The sequence below is a fragment of the Pseudophryne corroboree genome, chromosome 9 (assembly GCF_028390025.1).
Source record: "Pseudophryne corroboree isolate aPseCor3 chromosome 9, aPseCor3.hap2, whole genome shotgun sequence".
Classification (NCBI taxonomy): Eukaryota; Metazoa; Chordata; class Amphibia; order Anura; family Myobatrachidae; genus Pseudophryne; species Pseudophryne corroboree.
The window spans coordinates 62,831,846-62,848,340 of NC_086452.1; the positions used below are offsets into that span (position 1 = coordinate 62,831,846).

Consider the following 16,495-nt stretch of genomic DNA (forward strand, 5'->3'; position numbering starts at 1 on the left):
CTTGGCCAATCCGGAACCACGAGCATCGTTCTTACTCCTCTCCTTCTTATGATTCTCAGTACTTTTGGTATAAGAGGCAGAGGAGGGAACACATACACTGACTGGTACACCCACGGTGTCACCAGAGCGTCCACCGCTATTGCCTGAGGGTCCCTTGACCTTGCGCAATATCTGTCCAGTTTCTTGTTAAGACGGGACGCCATCATGTCCACCCTTGGTTTTTCCCAACGGTTTACAATCAGTTGGAAGACTTCTGGTTGAAGTCCCCACTCCCCCGGGTGGAGGTCGTGTCTGCTGAGGAAGTCTACTTCCCAGTTGTCCACTCCCGGAATGAACACTGCTAACAGTGCTATCACATGATTTTCCGCCCAGCGGAGAATCCTTGCAGCTTCTGCCATTGCCCTCCTGCTTCTTGTGCCGCCCTGTCTGTTTACGTGGGCGACAGCCGTGATGTTGTCCGACTGGATCAATACCGGTTGACCCTGAAGCAGAGGCTTTGCTTGACTTAGGGCATTGTAAATGGCCCTTAGTTCCAGGATATTATGTGAAGTGATGTCTCCAGGCTTGACCATAAGCCCTGGATATTTCTTCCCTGTGTGACTGCTCCCCAGCCTTGCAGGCTGGCATCCGTGGTCACCAGGACCCAGTCCTGAATGCCGAATCTGCGGCCCTCTAGAAGATGAGCACTCTGCAACCACCACAGGAGGGACACCCTTGTCCTTGGTGACAGGGTTATCCGCTGATGCATCTGAAGATGCGACCCGGACCATTTGTCCAGTAGGTTCCACTGGAAAGTTCTTGTGTGGAATCTGCCGAATGGGATTGCTTCGTAGGAAGCCACCATTTTTACCCAGAACCCTTGTGCATTGATGCACTGAGACTTGGTTCGGTTTTCGGAGGTTCCTGACTAGCTCGGATAACTCCCTGGCTTTCTCCTCCGGGAGAAACACCGTCTTTCTGGACTGTGTCCAGGATCATCCCTAGGAACAGAAGACAAGTCGTCGGAACCAGCTGCGATTTTTGCATATTGAGAATCCACTCGTGCTGCCGCAACACTACCTGAGATAGTGCTACACCGACCTCCAACTGTTCTCTGGATCTTACCCTTATCAGGGAATCGTCCAAGTAAGGGATAACTAAAATTCCCTTCCTTCGAAGGAATATCATCATTTCGGTCATTACTTCAGTAAAGACCCGGGGTGCCGTGGACCATCCCTACGGCAGCGTCTGAACTGATAGTGACAGTTCTGTACCATAACCTGAGATACCCTTGGTGAGAAGGGCAAATTTTGACATGAAGGTAAGCCTCCTTGATGTCCCGAGACATCATGTAGTCCCCTTCTTCCAGGTTTGCAATCACTGCTCTGAGTGACTCAATTTTGAATTTGAACCTCTGTATGTAAGTGTTCAAAGATTTTAGATTTTAAAATCGGTCTCACCGAGCCGTCTGGCTTCGGTACCACAATAGTGTGGAATAATACCCCGTTCCCTGTTGCAGGAGGGGTACCTTAATTATCACCTGCTGGGAATACAGCTTGTGAATGGCTTCCAAAACTGCCTCCCTGTCAGCGGGAGACGTCGGTAAAACAGACTTTTGGAAACGGCGAGGGGAATACGTCTCGAATTCCAATTTGTACCCCTGAAATATTACCTGAAGGATCCAGGGGTCTACTTGCGAGTGAGCCCACTGCGCACTGAAATTCACTGAGAACGGGCCCCCACCGTGCCTGAACTTGTAAAGCCCTAGCGTCATACTGAGGGCTTGGCAGAGGCGGAAAAGGGTTTCTGTTCCTGGGAACTGGCTGATCTCTGCAGCCATTTTTCTCTCCCTCTGTCACGAGCAGAAAAGAGGAACCCTTTTGTCCGCTTGCCAACCAGGACTGCGCCTGATAATACGGCGTCTTATTTTGAGAGGCGACCTAGGGTACATCCCCTTTTTTAAGGCAATACTTCCAAATGCCGTTTGGAATCCCTGACCACTTTACTGGTAGAATACAACGCACTTATACTTGATGCCAGTCTGCAAATATTCCGCTGTGCATCATGCATATATAGAAATGCATCTTTTAATTGCTCTATAGGCAATAATATACTGTCCTTATCTAGGATATCAATATTTCCAGTCAGGGAATCCGACCACGCCAACCCATGCACTGCACATCCAGGCTGAGGCGATTGCTGGTCGCAGTATAACACCAGTATGTGTGTAAATACATTTTTCAGATTCAGGAAAACTACAGGAAGTTTTTCCTCACCAAACATAATACCCCTTTTTTTGGTGGTATTCATATTATCAGAAAAGTGTAAACATTTTTCATTGCATCAATCATGCAATGTGTGGCCCTATTGGAAATCCCGGTCGTCTCTTCACCGTTGACACAGGAGTCAGTATCCGTGTCGGCGTCTGTATCTGAGGTAACGGGCGCTTTAAAGCCCCTGTATGAGACGTCTGGACATGCACAAGCTGAGTAGCCGGCTGTCTCATGTCAACCACTGTCTTTTATACAAAGCTGACACTGTCACGCAATTTCAACAGTACATCCACTCAGGTGTCGACCCCCTAGGGGGTGACAACACTATTACAGACACTCTACTCCGTCTCCACATCATTTTTCTCCTCATACATGTCGACACCAACGTACCGACACACAGCACACACACAGGGAATGCTCTGATAGAGGACAGGACCCACTAGCCCTTTGGGGAGACAGAGGGAGAGTTTGCCAGCACACACCAGAGCGCTATATATATATATATATATATATATATATATATATATATATATATATATATACAGGGATAACCTTATATAAGTGTTTTTCCCTTTATAGCTGCTGTATTGTTTATACTGCGCCTAATTTGTGCCCCCCTCTCTTTTTTAACCCCTTTCTGTAGTGTAGTGACTGCAGGGGAGAGCCAGGGAGCTTCCCTCCAACTGAGCTGTGAGGGAAAATGGCGCCAGTGTGCTGAGGAGATAGGCTCCGCCCCTTTCTCGGCGTCCTTATCATCCGTTTTTTTATATGTTTTGGCAGGGGTTAAATGCATCCATATAGCCCAGGAGTTATATGTGATGCATTTATTTTAGCCATATAAGGTTTTAATCGATTTATTGCGTCTCAGGGCGCTGCCCCCCCAGCGCCCTGCACCCTCAGTGACCGGAGTGTGAAGTGTGCTGAGAGCAATGGCGCACAGCTGCGGTGCTGTGCGCTACCTTATCTGAAGACAGGATCGTCTTCTGCCGCCGATTTCACCGGACCTCTTCGCTCTTCTGGCTCTGTAAGGGGGCCGGCGGCGCGGCTCCGGGACCCATCCAGGCTGAACCTGTGATCGTCCCTCTGGAGCTAATGTCCAGTAGCCTAAGAAACCCGATCCACTCTGCACGCAGGTGAGTCCGTTTCTTCTCCCCTTAGTCCCACGATGCAGTGAGCCTGTTGCCAGCAGGTCTCACTGAAAATAATAAACCTAAACTAAAACTTTCACAAAGAGCTCAGGAGAGCCCCTAGTGTGCACCCTTCTCGTCGGGCACAGAAATCTAACTGAGGCTTGGAGGAGGGTCATAGGGGGAGGAGCCAGTGCACACCAGCTAGTCCTAAAGCTTTCTTTAGATGTGCCCAGTCTCCTGCGGAGCCGCTATTCCCCATGGTCCTTACGGAGTTCCCAGCATCCACTAGGACGTCAGAGAAACTACAGGTAGTTTTTTCACACTCCACATAATACCCTTTTTTGTGGTACTTGTAGTATCAGAAATATGTAACACCTCCTTCATTGCCCTTAACAAGTAACGTGTGGCCCTAAAGGAAAATACATTTGTTTCTTCACCGTCGACACTGGAGTCAGTGTCCGTGTCTGTGTCGACCGACTGAGGTAAAAGGACGTTTTAACGCCCCCGACGGTGTTTTAGACGCCTGGACAGGTACTAATTGGTTTGCCGGCCGTCTCATGTCGTCAACCGACCTTGCAGCGTGTTGACATTATCACGTAATTCCTTAAATAAGCCATCCATTCCGGTGTCGACTCCCTAGAGAGTGACATCACCATTACAGGCAATTGCTCCGCCTCCTCACCAACATCGTCCTCATACATGTCAACACACACGTACCGACACAGCACACACACACAGGGAATGCTCTGATAGAGGACAGGACCCCACTAGCCCTTTGGGGAGACAGAGGGAGAGTTTGCCAGCACACACCAAAAACGCTATAATTATACAGGGACAACCTTTATATAAGTGTTTTTCCCTTATAGCATTTTAATATATATAGTCATATCGCCAAATAAGTGCCCCCCCTCTCTGTTTTAACCCTGTTTCTGTAATGCAGTGCAGGGGAGAGCGTGGGAGCCTTCCCACCAGCATTTCTGTGAGGGAAAATGGCGCTGTGTGCTGAGGAGAATAGGCCCCGCCCCCTTTTCGGCGGGCTTCTTCTCCCGTTTTTCTGAGACCTGGCTGGGGTTAAATACATCCATATAGCCCCCAGGGGCTATATGTGATGTATTTTTAGCCAGAATAAGATACTATCATTGCTGCCCAGGGCGCCCCCCCCCAGCGCCCTGCACCCTCAGTGACCGCTGCTATGAAGTGTGCTGACAACAATGGCGCACAGCTGCAGGGCTGTGCGCTACCTTATGAAGACTGAAAAGTCTTCTGCCGCCGGTTTCTGGACCTCTTCATTTTTCGGCATCTGGAAGGGGGTCGGCGGCGCGGCTCCGGGACGAACCCCAGGGTAAGACCTGTATTCCGACTCCCTCTGGAGCTAATAGTGTCCAGTCGCCTAAGAAGCCAATCCATCCTGCACGCAGGTGAGTTCACTTCTCTCCCCTAAGTCCCTCAATGCAGTGAGCCTGTTGCCAGCAGGACTCACTGAAAATAAAAAAAACCTAACAAAACTTTTACTCTAAGCAGCTCTTTAGGAGAGCCACCTAGATTGCACCCTTCTCGGCCGGGCACAAAAATCTAACTGAGGCTTGGAGGAGGGTCATAGAGGGAGGAGCCAGTGCACACCACCTGATCCTAAAGCTTTTACTTTTGTGCCCTGTCTCCTGCGGAGCCGCTATTCCCCATGGTCCTGACGGAGTCCCCAGCATCCACTAGGACGTCAGAGAAAGTCGTTTTGCAGGTTTAAAAATACCCGTGTTTGAATCCAGATGTGTTACCAATTAAGAATAGTTTTTGTTTTTTTTATATAGCACTTTCTCCAACAGGACTGAAGGTGCTTTAAAAGAATCAAAAACAATGCACACAATACAGAAGATTCACATAAAACAGCAATTGACTAGCCCCATAGACCTAAAAGAAAACCTATGCTCAGGCATGGATATCCTTAAAACCTTGACTAAGTTTGGGAAACTGCCATAAAAAGGAAAAACTCACATTTCAGAAACCAGATGGCTATCCTTAACACCTGGAAACCAATCCACAAAGAGCAACAAGATTCTTTTATTTCAACCTACTTATACAAAGAGTAGCTATACACAGAACCAGTAACACTGCAGATTGAATGCGGAGTGTAATTACTGGTAACAGGCTGCTTTCCACGATCCACAACCGTTGCCCAGCTAGGGGTGTACCCAACTATCGGAAGGGGCAGGACACAGCACATCCTGGCCTTTCTGCAAGAAGGGACTTATTCTAGCACTGGAATGAGGCCCCATAGTCACAGTACAGACTAAGGGGACACTTGGCAGTGCCTTGTCACAAGACTGAATAAAAAACTGCACACGTTAGAGGGGGCAACGCCAGGCAGACCAAGATCCTGTAAAATGAGGACACGGACCAGATCATTTTGTTAAATTTTTTTGGTTTATTGAAGAGAACCGGTTGTAGGGACGCGTTTATTTGCCTTTCTTGGCCTTTATTTTCCTCAAGTAGAATTCCAACTCCTTGCCCTCCAGGACATATCCATCAGCTCTGCCACACTGGCCTGGTCTGGATGCTATGCAGCCTGCAATAAGAAGGGACCTTTAGACACAGTAGCCAGCATTTACGAGGATACAGTAAAATTATATGCCCTGGAAATAATGCTCAGCAGTTGGGATTGGTAAATCAGGTTGTCCAACATGTTAGATTTCACAGATCAATTGGGGCTGTAGATTGCTAGTGTATGGTAACAATCAGCAGATTTGCAGACCGTTTCTGCAAATCACTAAATATCTTATACGGGCGCAGATTGATGTATTGGGAATCTCAGAATCTGCAAATTGCTTTTTGTGACTGCTGATGTATGGGTTCTTTTACCCACAAGCCACCTGCCAGTGGTCAGGAAACGGGCTGTTCCTGGATGTAACCTGCACCAGAAGTACCTATAGCACTACTTCATCCTGTGCACAGAAGCAGACGCATGAAGCACAATGCATCCTGTACTGATCTAGTGCGGCACCTGTCCCGATGGTACTGTATGAGTTAAGGGCCGTACTGACTGGGAGATTTACCCAGAGATGTGCACTTAATGAGGTGGGGGACAGACACAGGGGGCCGCTCATTTCACCCAGCTGTGAAATGAGCTACCTGCTAGATTGTGCCTGCATGCAGGTCAATCTAGCACCGGACCGCGCATCGCTGTCACCGTCACCCCTACACACGGAGCAATGTTCAGCTAATTTCTAAGCAATCTAGTCAGGTGTACCCCCTTTTAGGTGTGCTCTACGTGTACCCCCATTTAGTATATACATCTCCTAAACGCCCAGCTTATCAGCGGACCCTTAGTTTTTCTTCTTTGGACTGTTCATTTAAAAAAGAAATTTATAATTGCATTCAAATTTCAGCAACCACCACACAAAAGCCATAATTTATATCAATGCCTTAACCTGTAGCTTTACAGTATGTTCCTTGCGTGATAGTCCAACCTCCGGCACTACACAACCCAGCACGCCCTGATTGTAACTGTGGCACAGGTAACCCAACCCCAATATATAATAAGTGTGGACTCCCACTGCGCACCTATATTCTCCCCAAAAAGCTCCCACTGCCAGCGACACGAGACACATTGTGGTGGGCGCTCCTTTTGGAAGCATAGCAGGACAGGAGTGGGGCAGACCAGTCATAAGACGGCCCAAAGCTTCTAGTATATTGTACAATTAAAAACTTTATAGGAGACAGATAAATTATTTGGTTGTCCCAACTCTTATTGTTCCCTGGAAAGTGACGGAAGTGAGGGGCATCTGGTTTCCTGCCCATAGCGCCAGTTGCACAGAAGAGGATGCAGATTTGTGCAATACACGAGAAGCCGTAATGGAAATTGCGCCAATGTCATAAAATTAACTTCTCACATTAGAGGCAGAGTACTGTAGAATGGGATCCGGTCAGAATCCCTAAGGACAGGGGAGGTGTTAGGCAACAAGGGGGCATTGGGAAAAGGTAAGTTTACTTCCTTTCCGCCCCACATCAGGATTCCCATCATCGGTATGTCACATGACCGGCATCCCGTACCCAACGCCTCTAGAACACACTGGACTCACCGAGCAGCTTGCCCTGTTGGAACTGTTCCTCCAGCAGAGTGCTGATCTTTGCAGTCTTTTTACGCTCATCGTATTTCTTCTGGGTTTTCTTAGATCTTTTCTTGTTCAGGATTTCTTCCTCCTCAGGGGTCTGGTGGAAATGGGGAGAAGATTAAAAAGGAGACCATTTATAAGTGAATGATTGGGTGGTACTTTGTAGATACAGATGTTACATTCAGAAAGACACACACACACACACACACGATCACCACACAATCTCCTCAGTCTAGGTCAACACACAATTACGTACTCTCTGTACCCATCATGCATCACACATACACAGTATATCTTTTCTGCATGTGTCTGAGCAGCAAAGCTGGTAACACAAGATATGCAGTCTGTAAATGCAATGTACATATTAGAGAGTGTAAGGATGTATCCTTTAGACAATGCACAAACATTTACATATCTCACCTCCTCCGGCTGCCCGGTTCCCCAGGAGTGGTGCAGTGGTCTCTAACTGCTGACATAACTTCCAGAATCGCACCACAGAAAGTCGTGTGGTCGGCTTCTGGCGGCAACGCGCCGGGTACTCAGTGCGGGGAGGGGTCCTTTATTCCTCTCCCAGCTCATTTTGGCTGATCTGTGTGTGCAGAGATCAGCTGCAGTAGTGGGGACTGAAGATTCACTCACTCCACATGTGTGGGCGTGGGGCGTACATGCCAGTGGGTGTGGGCTAATACACAAGTTACATTTATGAAACAAGGGGGATTTTATTTTATTTTTTTTAACCACTAAAAGGGGTATGGGGTCACTATTATAAGTGTTTGAGTCTACTGGGGGGGGTTCTATTCCCATTGGGGGATGGGATATGATTTTATAATTGCCCATAAAGCCACCTGTACTGTTTGGGGAATCACTGACCGTAGCTTCATTTTATTGTAAAGCTAGAAAAACAAACTGGCCCCCCCAAAAAAACAAAATTCAAGGGAAATAACTAGGATTTACAGTAAGCATCACCCTTTTCAGAACAATGCACACAGACTGGCGACTCATGGCATCAGCGCTAGTCTGAAACAGACCAGCATGACCATCCTGGATCATTACAAGAATCAGGAGTAGCGGACAGAATTATAGCTAAAATTTCCTAAATTCCCCCATAATGTGAACAGTTGTCATTGGGTGGAACCAGATCATGCCCATCAGTATAACGGACTCATTAGGTGGTTCTCTGTAAGCAGAAAAATTGCTACACAGACTGAGCCATGGGAATCAAACCCCAAAAGAATGAATGGTAACAGACTACGAAATACAGAACTTTAAACTTCTTTACCGCCAAGTTGTCCATACACGCTGCAAAACAGACTTCCAATTAAGCCCTTTTAGACCCGATTTGCATGGTGTATGATCACAAACCTGCCAATACCCATCTAGAATAGACAGGGTACCCACAGATGCGGAGGGGGCACGGTAGAGGTAGCTCTATAAAATGACCTCAAACCAGCTCATCACTCAACTACCCTGACTTAACGCCAAAAGATTTCAGATGGAGCCGGCATACCGATATCAGAGTTATACCTGTACAATGTAAAGACAAACCACACTCTAGCTGTACATTCCCAGATTACTGAAACAGGATAATATATTGTGTTGCCCGTCTAGAAGTACAGCAATGTAAATGGAAAAGATCAGTGCAATGTGTCACTTTCTGCATCCCCAATGGGAATCACAAGAGTTCTACCACTGAATACAGCAATTCTAGTCCCTAACAAGGGATCAAAGCTGTACATATGCCAGTAACACAGGGTGGGGGACCCAGGAGACCTGACCAGCCGCTTTAGCAAATCCATGTCATTATACAGTCTTAGAAATCAATCCTCTATGCTAGAAAGTTGCTATTATGAGTGATAATCCAACTATATAGCACAGCTTTTCTGTACTATACCCCACGTGGTTTTGCAGGGTAGATTTCACGCAAGGTGCCCTGGTCAGGAAATATAAGATGAGTTGCGCCCACGTATCACTGCAGCATTGTGCTGTGTTTACACGCTGACCGTTTGACACATGAATGTCCCAGTTATTGGCGTGTCTGCATAAGCGATGGGCAGTTCATCATGCATCATACAAAGCCTCCATCCAAGCATCCTTTTATCGCCACCAGATACAGCACACGCACTCAGGCACACGTCTGGTGTTGGTCCGGAATAAATGCTACACAAGCATCATACAAGTACACCGATGGTTCTTCCTCAGATATAAAGGTGATCATCGCTTTCCTTCAGTAGCAGAACTGGACAAGTTATCATCACTGGAAGATACACATTAGTGTGGCAGACTGTTCACAAGAAAACATACTTACCAGCTTGGCTCCCTTCTTGCGTCCAAGCGGCGTGGCATAGTGAGCTTCATACCACTGTCTGTAAGGGGTGCTGTCAATCAGAACAATGCAGTTCTTCACCAGAGTCTTGGTTCTGACCAGTTCGTTGTTGGATGCGTTGTATACCACATCAATGATTCTGGTCTTACGTGTACAACCTGTGGGAGATCACACAGGACATTAGCTCCAGACTGACCAACACACAGCGGATTAGTGCAAGCTCACACAGAACCAGAGATGGCAGCGTGGTCAGTGTAACTATGACTGATCCTAACATAGTGAGGAACACAGGTCAGAATGACCGCACAATCCTCACATAAGGTCAATGTTTTCATCACGCACGCTACAGGTAACAGACACAAGAATACGACGTAGTGCAAATTACTACACTGTGTAAAGCCACATAAATGTGACTGATAGAACACTTACACTCTGATCCCCAGGAGAAGTTTCCAATATCCAACCTCAGAGCACGGTATTTCTTGTTTCCACCGCGGACTCTCACCGTGTGGATACGGCGCGGACCGATCTGAGATACAAACATGAAACACTTTTACCAAACATCCAAAGGAGCCACTCTCACCGTTATATCAGAGGCAACATGTCAGAGTAACTATGACAATCCTAACACCGGCCAGCAAGATTAAAGAACCAAGACGGTCTCACTTGTTGGCCTAAGGGTAACAATTCATCATGTATGCTGCAGCAAGAAAGATTCCGATAGAAAGATTCCGATACAAAGTGCAGAAATTACAGACCAGTCTACTGCTCCACACCTCACCCGGAACATCTCCAAGGCCCTGAGCTAACCAGATCGCAGCACCACACTGTATGTAAACACAGACTTCCTACCTTGGTGTTGGCAGCCGGACGCCCCAATTCATACTTTCGCTTCTTGTGGTAGGGCTTCCTTTTACCCCCGGTCTTGCGGCGCTTGTGCCAGTTGTCCCGTGAGATACCTATAGCACAGAAACAAAGAGATACAGGTGAGCAAAGAAAGCAGTTTATCAGGCCAGATCCAGTGCGCAATTCTTTATCATCTACATTAAGTATATGACTATGTTATCATCTACATAGCCTGCACAACGCAGTTGTCTGGAAACCGGTCATATAGGAATATTGCCAGTTGGACACTAGTGGGGTCACCAGATGTGCAGAAGTGGACTTGGAGTGACAGTGCATGAATGCAGGGTCCCTGGATGTGGGCGAGTGTCTAGATATGGTCATATATGGGGTGCCTGCAGGATCTGTGGATGTAGATATACATGGGTGCCTGCAGGATACCAGGATTTGCAGAATGGATATTGTCTCTGGATGTGCGAGTACAGAGATGCTCCATGGATGTTGTGAAACAGTGGGGAGGTCTGCAGGGGCCCTGGAGTGCAGAGACAGATGATATCGGGATGTTGGGGGGGCAGGGGGTGCCTGCAGGGTCAATGGAGTGCAGACAGATAATATAAGGATGTAGTGGGACAGGGGGTGCCTGCAGGGTCCCTAGTGTGCAGGGGTCACAGCTGCTGTCTGCTAGGCCTCAGGATGTGGGGGTACAGGTGGTGCATGTGGGTGGGTGTGTGAGAGTGGGCTGCAGAGTCTCAGGAAAGAGGAAGAGTGTACCTGGTGGGGGCGCCTCCCCATGCACAGAACATCAGTGTAGCTGACAAGAGCCGGGCACGGAGTAAGGCTGCAGCGTGCTACTGTCACCATGGAGCCCGGGAGCAGCTACCATAGAGGCCGCTGTGCAACACCAGCCCTGCTAGGAGACCCCCAGTGCCCAGCGGCCTCTATGGCAGGGTATAGGGGCCTACACTACCGGACACCATGGCCCCCGGGGCCCCGCACTCAGCCGGGCAATCTCACACCGATACACCCCGGCAGGGAGCCGCCGGGTCCACGCTGACCTCCCCCCGCGGTGAGCGGGTCCCCGCAGCCCGGGAGCGGGTAGATGGAGGCGGATTGCGACTCAGCCCCGGACACACAGATAGCCGCCATGACATACCCATTCTCCGGCGCTGGCAGGAAAGAGGAAACGCAAAGGCTCTCGGGATGGTTTGTTACCTCGCAGATCTCGCGAGAGCGGGGTCGACGTGACGTCACGGTTAGTAGGCGCAGGTCTGCCGTCACTGTCTTGGATTGACGACTCGAGTTCGTGCGTGGCCCTGGCTTGCAGTGTTGAGCCAACAGAGCTCATTCACCCTGTAACGGGACACACGGGGCCCTGCCGTTCACACTGTAATTGCTGGGGGCCAGTGCAGATCACACACATCCTGTGAGATGGTATCCTGTCAATAGGTCGACCACTATTGGTTGATTTAGGTCGACATGGCAAAGGTCAACATGAGTTTTTCACAATTTTTTTTTTTTACTTCTTCATAGTTTACAATCCACATGGACTACGACTGGGAATAGTAACCTGTACCGAGCGCATCGAGTCACCTTTCCCGAAGCATGGCGAGCCATGCGAGGGGACACGGTGCACTAATTGGGGTTCTCAGTCACTTTATGAAGAAAACGACACCAAGTTTTTTGTTGTTAAAAAACTCATGTCGACCTGATGACAGTGTTGACCAATAGTGGTCGACATAATGACTGTCGACCTAGTTAGGGTTGACCCAATGAACCACACCCCTGTGAGCTACTAGGTGCTCCACAACCTTCACGCTAATACTGGTACTGGGGACCCACAGAGCTCCTCACAACCTGAGTATACAGCACAGTCAAATTAATTTTCTAATTTAAACCACCACATTATATATATTTCTCTGACGTCCTAGTGGATGCTGGGAACGCCGTAAGGACCATGGGGAATAGCGGCTCCGCAGGAGACTGGGCACAAAAGTAAAGCTTTAGGACTACCTGGTGTGCACTGGCTCCTCCCCCTATGACCCTCCTCCAAGCCTCAGTTAGATTTTTGTGCCCGAACGAGAAGGGTGCACACTAGGGGCTCTCCTGAGCTGCTTAGTGAAAAGTTTAGTTTTAGGTTTTTTATTTTCAGTGAGACCTGCTGGCAACAGGCTCACTGCATCGAGGGACTAAGGGGAGAAGAAGCGAACTCACCTGCGTGCAGAGTGGATTGGGCTTCTTAGGCTACTGGACACCATTAGCTCCAGAGGGATCGAACACAGGCCCAGCCATGGAGTCCAGTCCCAGAGCCGCGCCGCCGGCCCCCTTACAGAGCCAGAAGCAAGAAGAGGTCCGGAAAATCGGCGGCAGAAGACATCCTGTCTTCACCAAGGTAGCGCACAGCACTGCAGCTGTGCGCCATTGCTCCTCAGCACACTTCACACTTCGGTCACTGAGGGTGCAGGGCGCTAGGGGGGGGGCGCCCTGAGCAGCAATAAAAACACCTTGGCTGGCGAAAATACATCACATATAGCCCCCAGGGCTATATGGATGAATTTTAACCCCTGCCAGATTACACTGAAAAACGGGAGAAAAGGCCGCCGAGAGAGGGGCGGAGCCTATCTCCTCAGCACACTGGCGCCATTTTCCCTCACAGCTCCGTTGGAGGGAAGCTCCCTGGCTCTCCCCTGCAGTCACTACACTACAGAAAGGGTTAAAAAAGAGAGGGGGGCACTAATTAGGCGCAGTATAAACAATACAGCAGCTATAAGGGGAAAAACACTTATATAAGGTTATCCCTGTATATATATATATAGCGCTCTGGTGTGTGCCGGCAAACTCTCCCTCTGTCTCCCCAAAGGGCTAGTGGGGTCCTGTCCTCTATCAGAGCATTCCCTGTGTGTGTGCTGTGTGTCGGTACGTTTGTGTCGACATGTATGAGGAGGAAGATGATGTGGAGGCGGAGCAAATTGCCTGTAATAGGGATGTCACCCCCTAGGGGGTCGACACCTGAGTGGATGAACTGTTGGAAGGAATTACAGTATCAGCTCTTTACAAAAGACAGTGATTGACATGAGACAGCCGGCTACTCAGCTTGTGCCTGTCCAGACGTCTCATAGGCCGTCAGGGGCTCTAAAGCGCCCGTTACCTCAGATGGCAAATACAGACGCCGACACGGATACTGACTCCAGTGTCGACGGTGAAGAGACAAATATGACTTCCAGTAGGGCCACACGTTACATGATTGAGGCAATGAAAAATGTTTTACACATTTCTGATAATACGAGTACCACCAATAGGGGTATTATGTTCGGTGAGGAAAAACTACCTGTAGTTTTCCTGAATCTGAGAAATTAAATGAGGTGTGTGATGAAGCGTGGGTTTCCCCCGATAAAAAAACTGATAATTTCTAAACAGTTATTGGCATTATATCCTTTCCCGCCAGAGGTTAGGGTGCGTTGGGAAACACCCCCTAGGGTGGATAAAGCGCTCACACGCTTGTCAAAACAGGGGCTCTACCCTCTCCTGAGATGGCCGCCCTTAAGGATCCTGCTGATAGAAAGCAGGAGGGTATCCTAAAATGTATTTACACAACATACTGGTGTTATACTGCGACCAGCAATCGCCTCAGCCTGGATGTGCAGTGCTGGGTTGGCGTGGTCGGATTCCCTGACTGAAAATATTGATACCCTAGATAGGGACAGTATATTATTGCCTATAGAGCATTTAAAAGATGCATTTCTATATATGTGTGATGCACAGCGGGATATTTGTCGACTGGCATCAAGAGTAAGTGCGCTGTCCATTTCTGCCAGAAGAGGGTTGTGGACACGACAGTGGTCAGGTTATGCGGATTCCAAATGGCATATGGAAATATTGCCTTATAAAGGGGAGGAGTTATTTGGGGTCGGTCTTTCAGACCTGGTGGCCACGGCAACAGCTGGGAAATCCACGTTTTTACCCCAGGTCGCCTCTCAACATAAGAAGACGCCGTATTATCAGGCGCAGTCCTTTCGTTCCCATAAGGGCAAGTGGGCAAAAGGTTCCTCATTTCTGCCCCGTGACAGAGGGAGAGGAAAAAGGCTGCAGAAATCAGCCAGTTCCCAGGAACAGAAGCCCTCTCCCGCCTCTGCCAAGCCCTCAGCATGACGCTGGGGCTTTACAAGCAGACAGGGAGGCAGTTTTGGAAGCCATTCACAAGCTGTATTCCCAGCAGGTGATAATCAAGGTACCCCTCCTGCAACAGGGAAAGGGGTATTATTCCACACTGTTGTGGTACCGAAGCCGGACGGCTCGGTGAGACCGATTTTAAATCTAAAATCTTTGAACACTTACATGCAGAGGTTCAAATTCAAGAGAAGGGGACTACATGGTGTCTCTGGACATCAAGGATGCTTACCTTCATGTCCCAATTTACCCTTCTCACCAAGGGTACCTCAGGTTTGTGGTACAGAACTGTCACTATCAGTTTCAGACGCTGCCGTTGGATGGTCCACGGCACCCCGGGTCTTTACCAAGGTAATGGCCGAAATGATGATACTCCTTCGAAGGAAGGGAGTTTTAGTTATCCCTTACTTGGACGATCTCCTGATAAGGGTAAGATCCAGGGAACAGTTGGAGGTCGGTGTAGCACTATCTCAGGTAGTGTTGCGACAGCACGGTTGGATTCTCAATATTCCAAAATCGCAGCTGGTTCCGACGACTCGTTTTCTGTTCCTAGGGATGATTCTGGACACAGTCCAAAAAAAAGGTGTTTCTCCCGGAGGAGAAAGCCAGGGAGTTATCCGAGCTAGTCAGGAACCTCCTAAAACCGAGCCAAGTCTCAGTGCATCAATGCACAAGGGTTCTGGGAAAAATGGTGGCTTCCTACGAAGCAAGCCCATTCGGCAGATTCCACGCAAGAACTTTCCAGTGGGACCTGCTGGACAAATGGTCGGGGTTGCATCTTCAGATGCATCAGCGGATAACCCGGTCACCAAGGACAAGGGTGTCCCTCCTGTGGTGGTTGCAGAGTGCTCATCTTCTAGAGGGCCGCAGATTCGGCATTCAGGACTGGGTCCTGGTGACCACGGATGCCAGCCTGCGAGGCTGGGGAGCAGTCACACAGGGAAGAAATTTCCAGGGCTTATGGTCAAGCCTGGAGACATCACTTCACATAAATATCCTGGTGCTAAGAGCCATTTACAATGCTCTAAGCTTAGCAAGACCTCTGCTTCAAGGTCAGCCGGGTTGATCCAGTCGGACAACATCACGGCAGTCACCCACGTAAACAGACAGGGTGGCACAAGAAGCAGTCAATGGCAGAAGCTGCAAGGATTCTTCGCTGGGCGGAAAATCATGTGATAGCACTGTCAGCAGTATTCATTCCGGGAGTGGACAACTGGGAAGCAGACTTCCGCAGCAGACACGACCTCCACCCGGGAGAATGGGGACTTCACCCAGAAGTCTTCCACATGATTATAAACCGTTGGGTAAAACCAAAGGTGGACATGATGGCGTCCCGCCTCAACAAAAAACTCGACAGGTATTGCGCCAGGTCAAGGGACCCTCAGGCAATAGCTGTAGACGCTCTGGTAACACCGTGGGTGTACCAGTCAGTGTATGTTTTCCCTCCTCTGCCTCTCATACCCAAGGTACTGAGAATTATAAGATGGAGAGAAGTAAGCACTATATTCGTGGCTCCGGATTGGCCAAGAAGGACTTGGTACCCGGAACTTCAAGAGAGGCTCACGGAGGATCCGTGGCCTCTACCTCTAAGAAGGGACCTGCTCCAGCAAGGACCCTGTCTGTTCCAAGACTTACCGCGGCTGCGTTTGACGGCATGGCGGTTGAACGCCGGATCCT

The 16,495-nt window shown here is 48.9% G+C and overlaps 1 protein-coding gene and 3 non-coding genes across 4 annotated transcripts; all 4 read right to left on the reverse strand.

Annotated features, from left to right (window-relative positions):
- Positions 1-5,560: 5,560 nt before the first annotated feature.
- LOC134959600 (small nucleolar RNA SNORA35) lies at positions 5,561-5,690 on the reverse strand. The gene has a single exon (XR_010187609.1). It is a non-coding gene; the product is annotated as a small nucleolar RNA SNORA35 (small nucleolar RNA).
- A 91-nt stretch (positions 5,691-5,781) lies between these two features.
- Positions 5,782-11,902, reverse strand: RPS8 (ribosomal protein S8). The gene is made up of 6 exons (XM_063939457.1): positions 11,808-11,902; positions 10,664-10,770; positions 10,241-10,340; positions 9,794-9,969; positions 7,456-7,585; positions 5,782-5,942 (listed from the first exon to the last, which is right to left on the reverse strand). The coding sequence occupies exons 1-6, from the start codon at positions 11,809-11,811 to the stop codon at positions 5,833-5,835; spliced, it is 627 nt and encodes a 208-aa protein (XP_063795527.1). The 5' UTR covers positions 11,812-11,902; the 3' UTR covers positions 5,782-5,832.
- LOC134959580 (small nucleolar RNA SNORD38) lies at positions 9,679-9,749 on the reverse strand. Its single transcript, XR_010187590.1, has one exon. It is a non-coding gene; the product is annotated as a small nucleolar RNA SNORD38 (small nucleolar RNA).
- On the reverse strand, positions 10,054-10,156 carry LOC134959586 (small nucleolar RNA SNORD46). The gene has a single exon (XR_010187595.1). It is a non-coding gene; the product is annotated as a small nucleolar RNA SNORD46 (small nucleolar RNA).
- Positions 11,903-16,495: the final 4,593 nt, after the last annotated feature.

What these genes read in the sequence shown, in the direction of transcription:
- RPS8 (XM_063939457.1), bottom strand. An exon ending in GCAAGAAGGGAGCCAAGCTG is followed by an intron (nt 7,586 to 9,793) that starts GTAAGTATGTTT and finishes CATTTCCACCAG; the next exon opens with ACCCCTGAGGAGGAAGAAAT. An exon ending in CCAACAGGGCAAGCTGCTCG is followed by an intron (nt 5,943 to 7,455) that starts GTGAGTCCAGTG and finishes TTCTTATTGCAG; the next exon opens with GCTGCATAGCATCCAGACCA.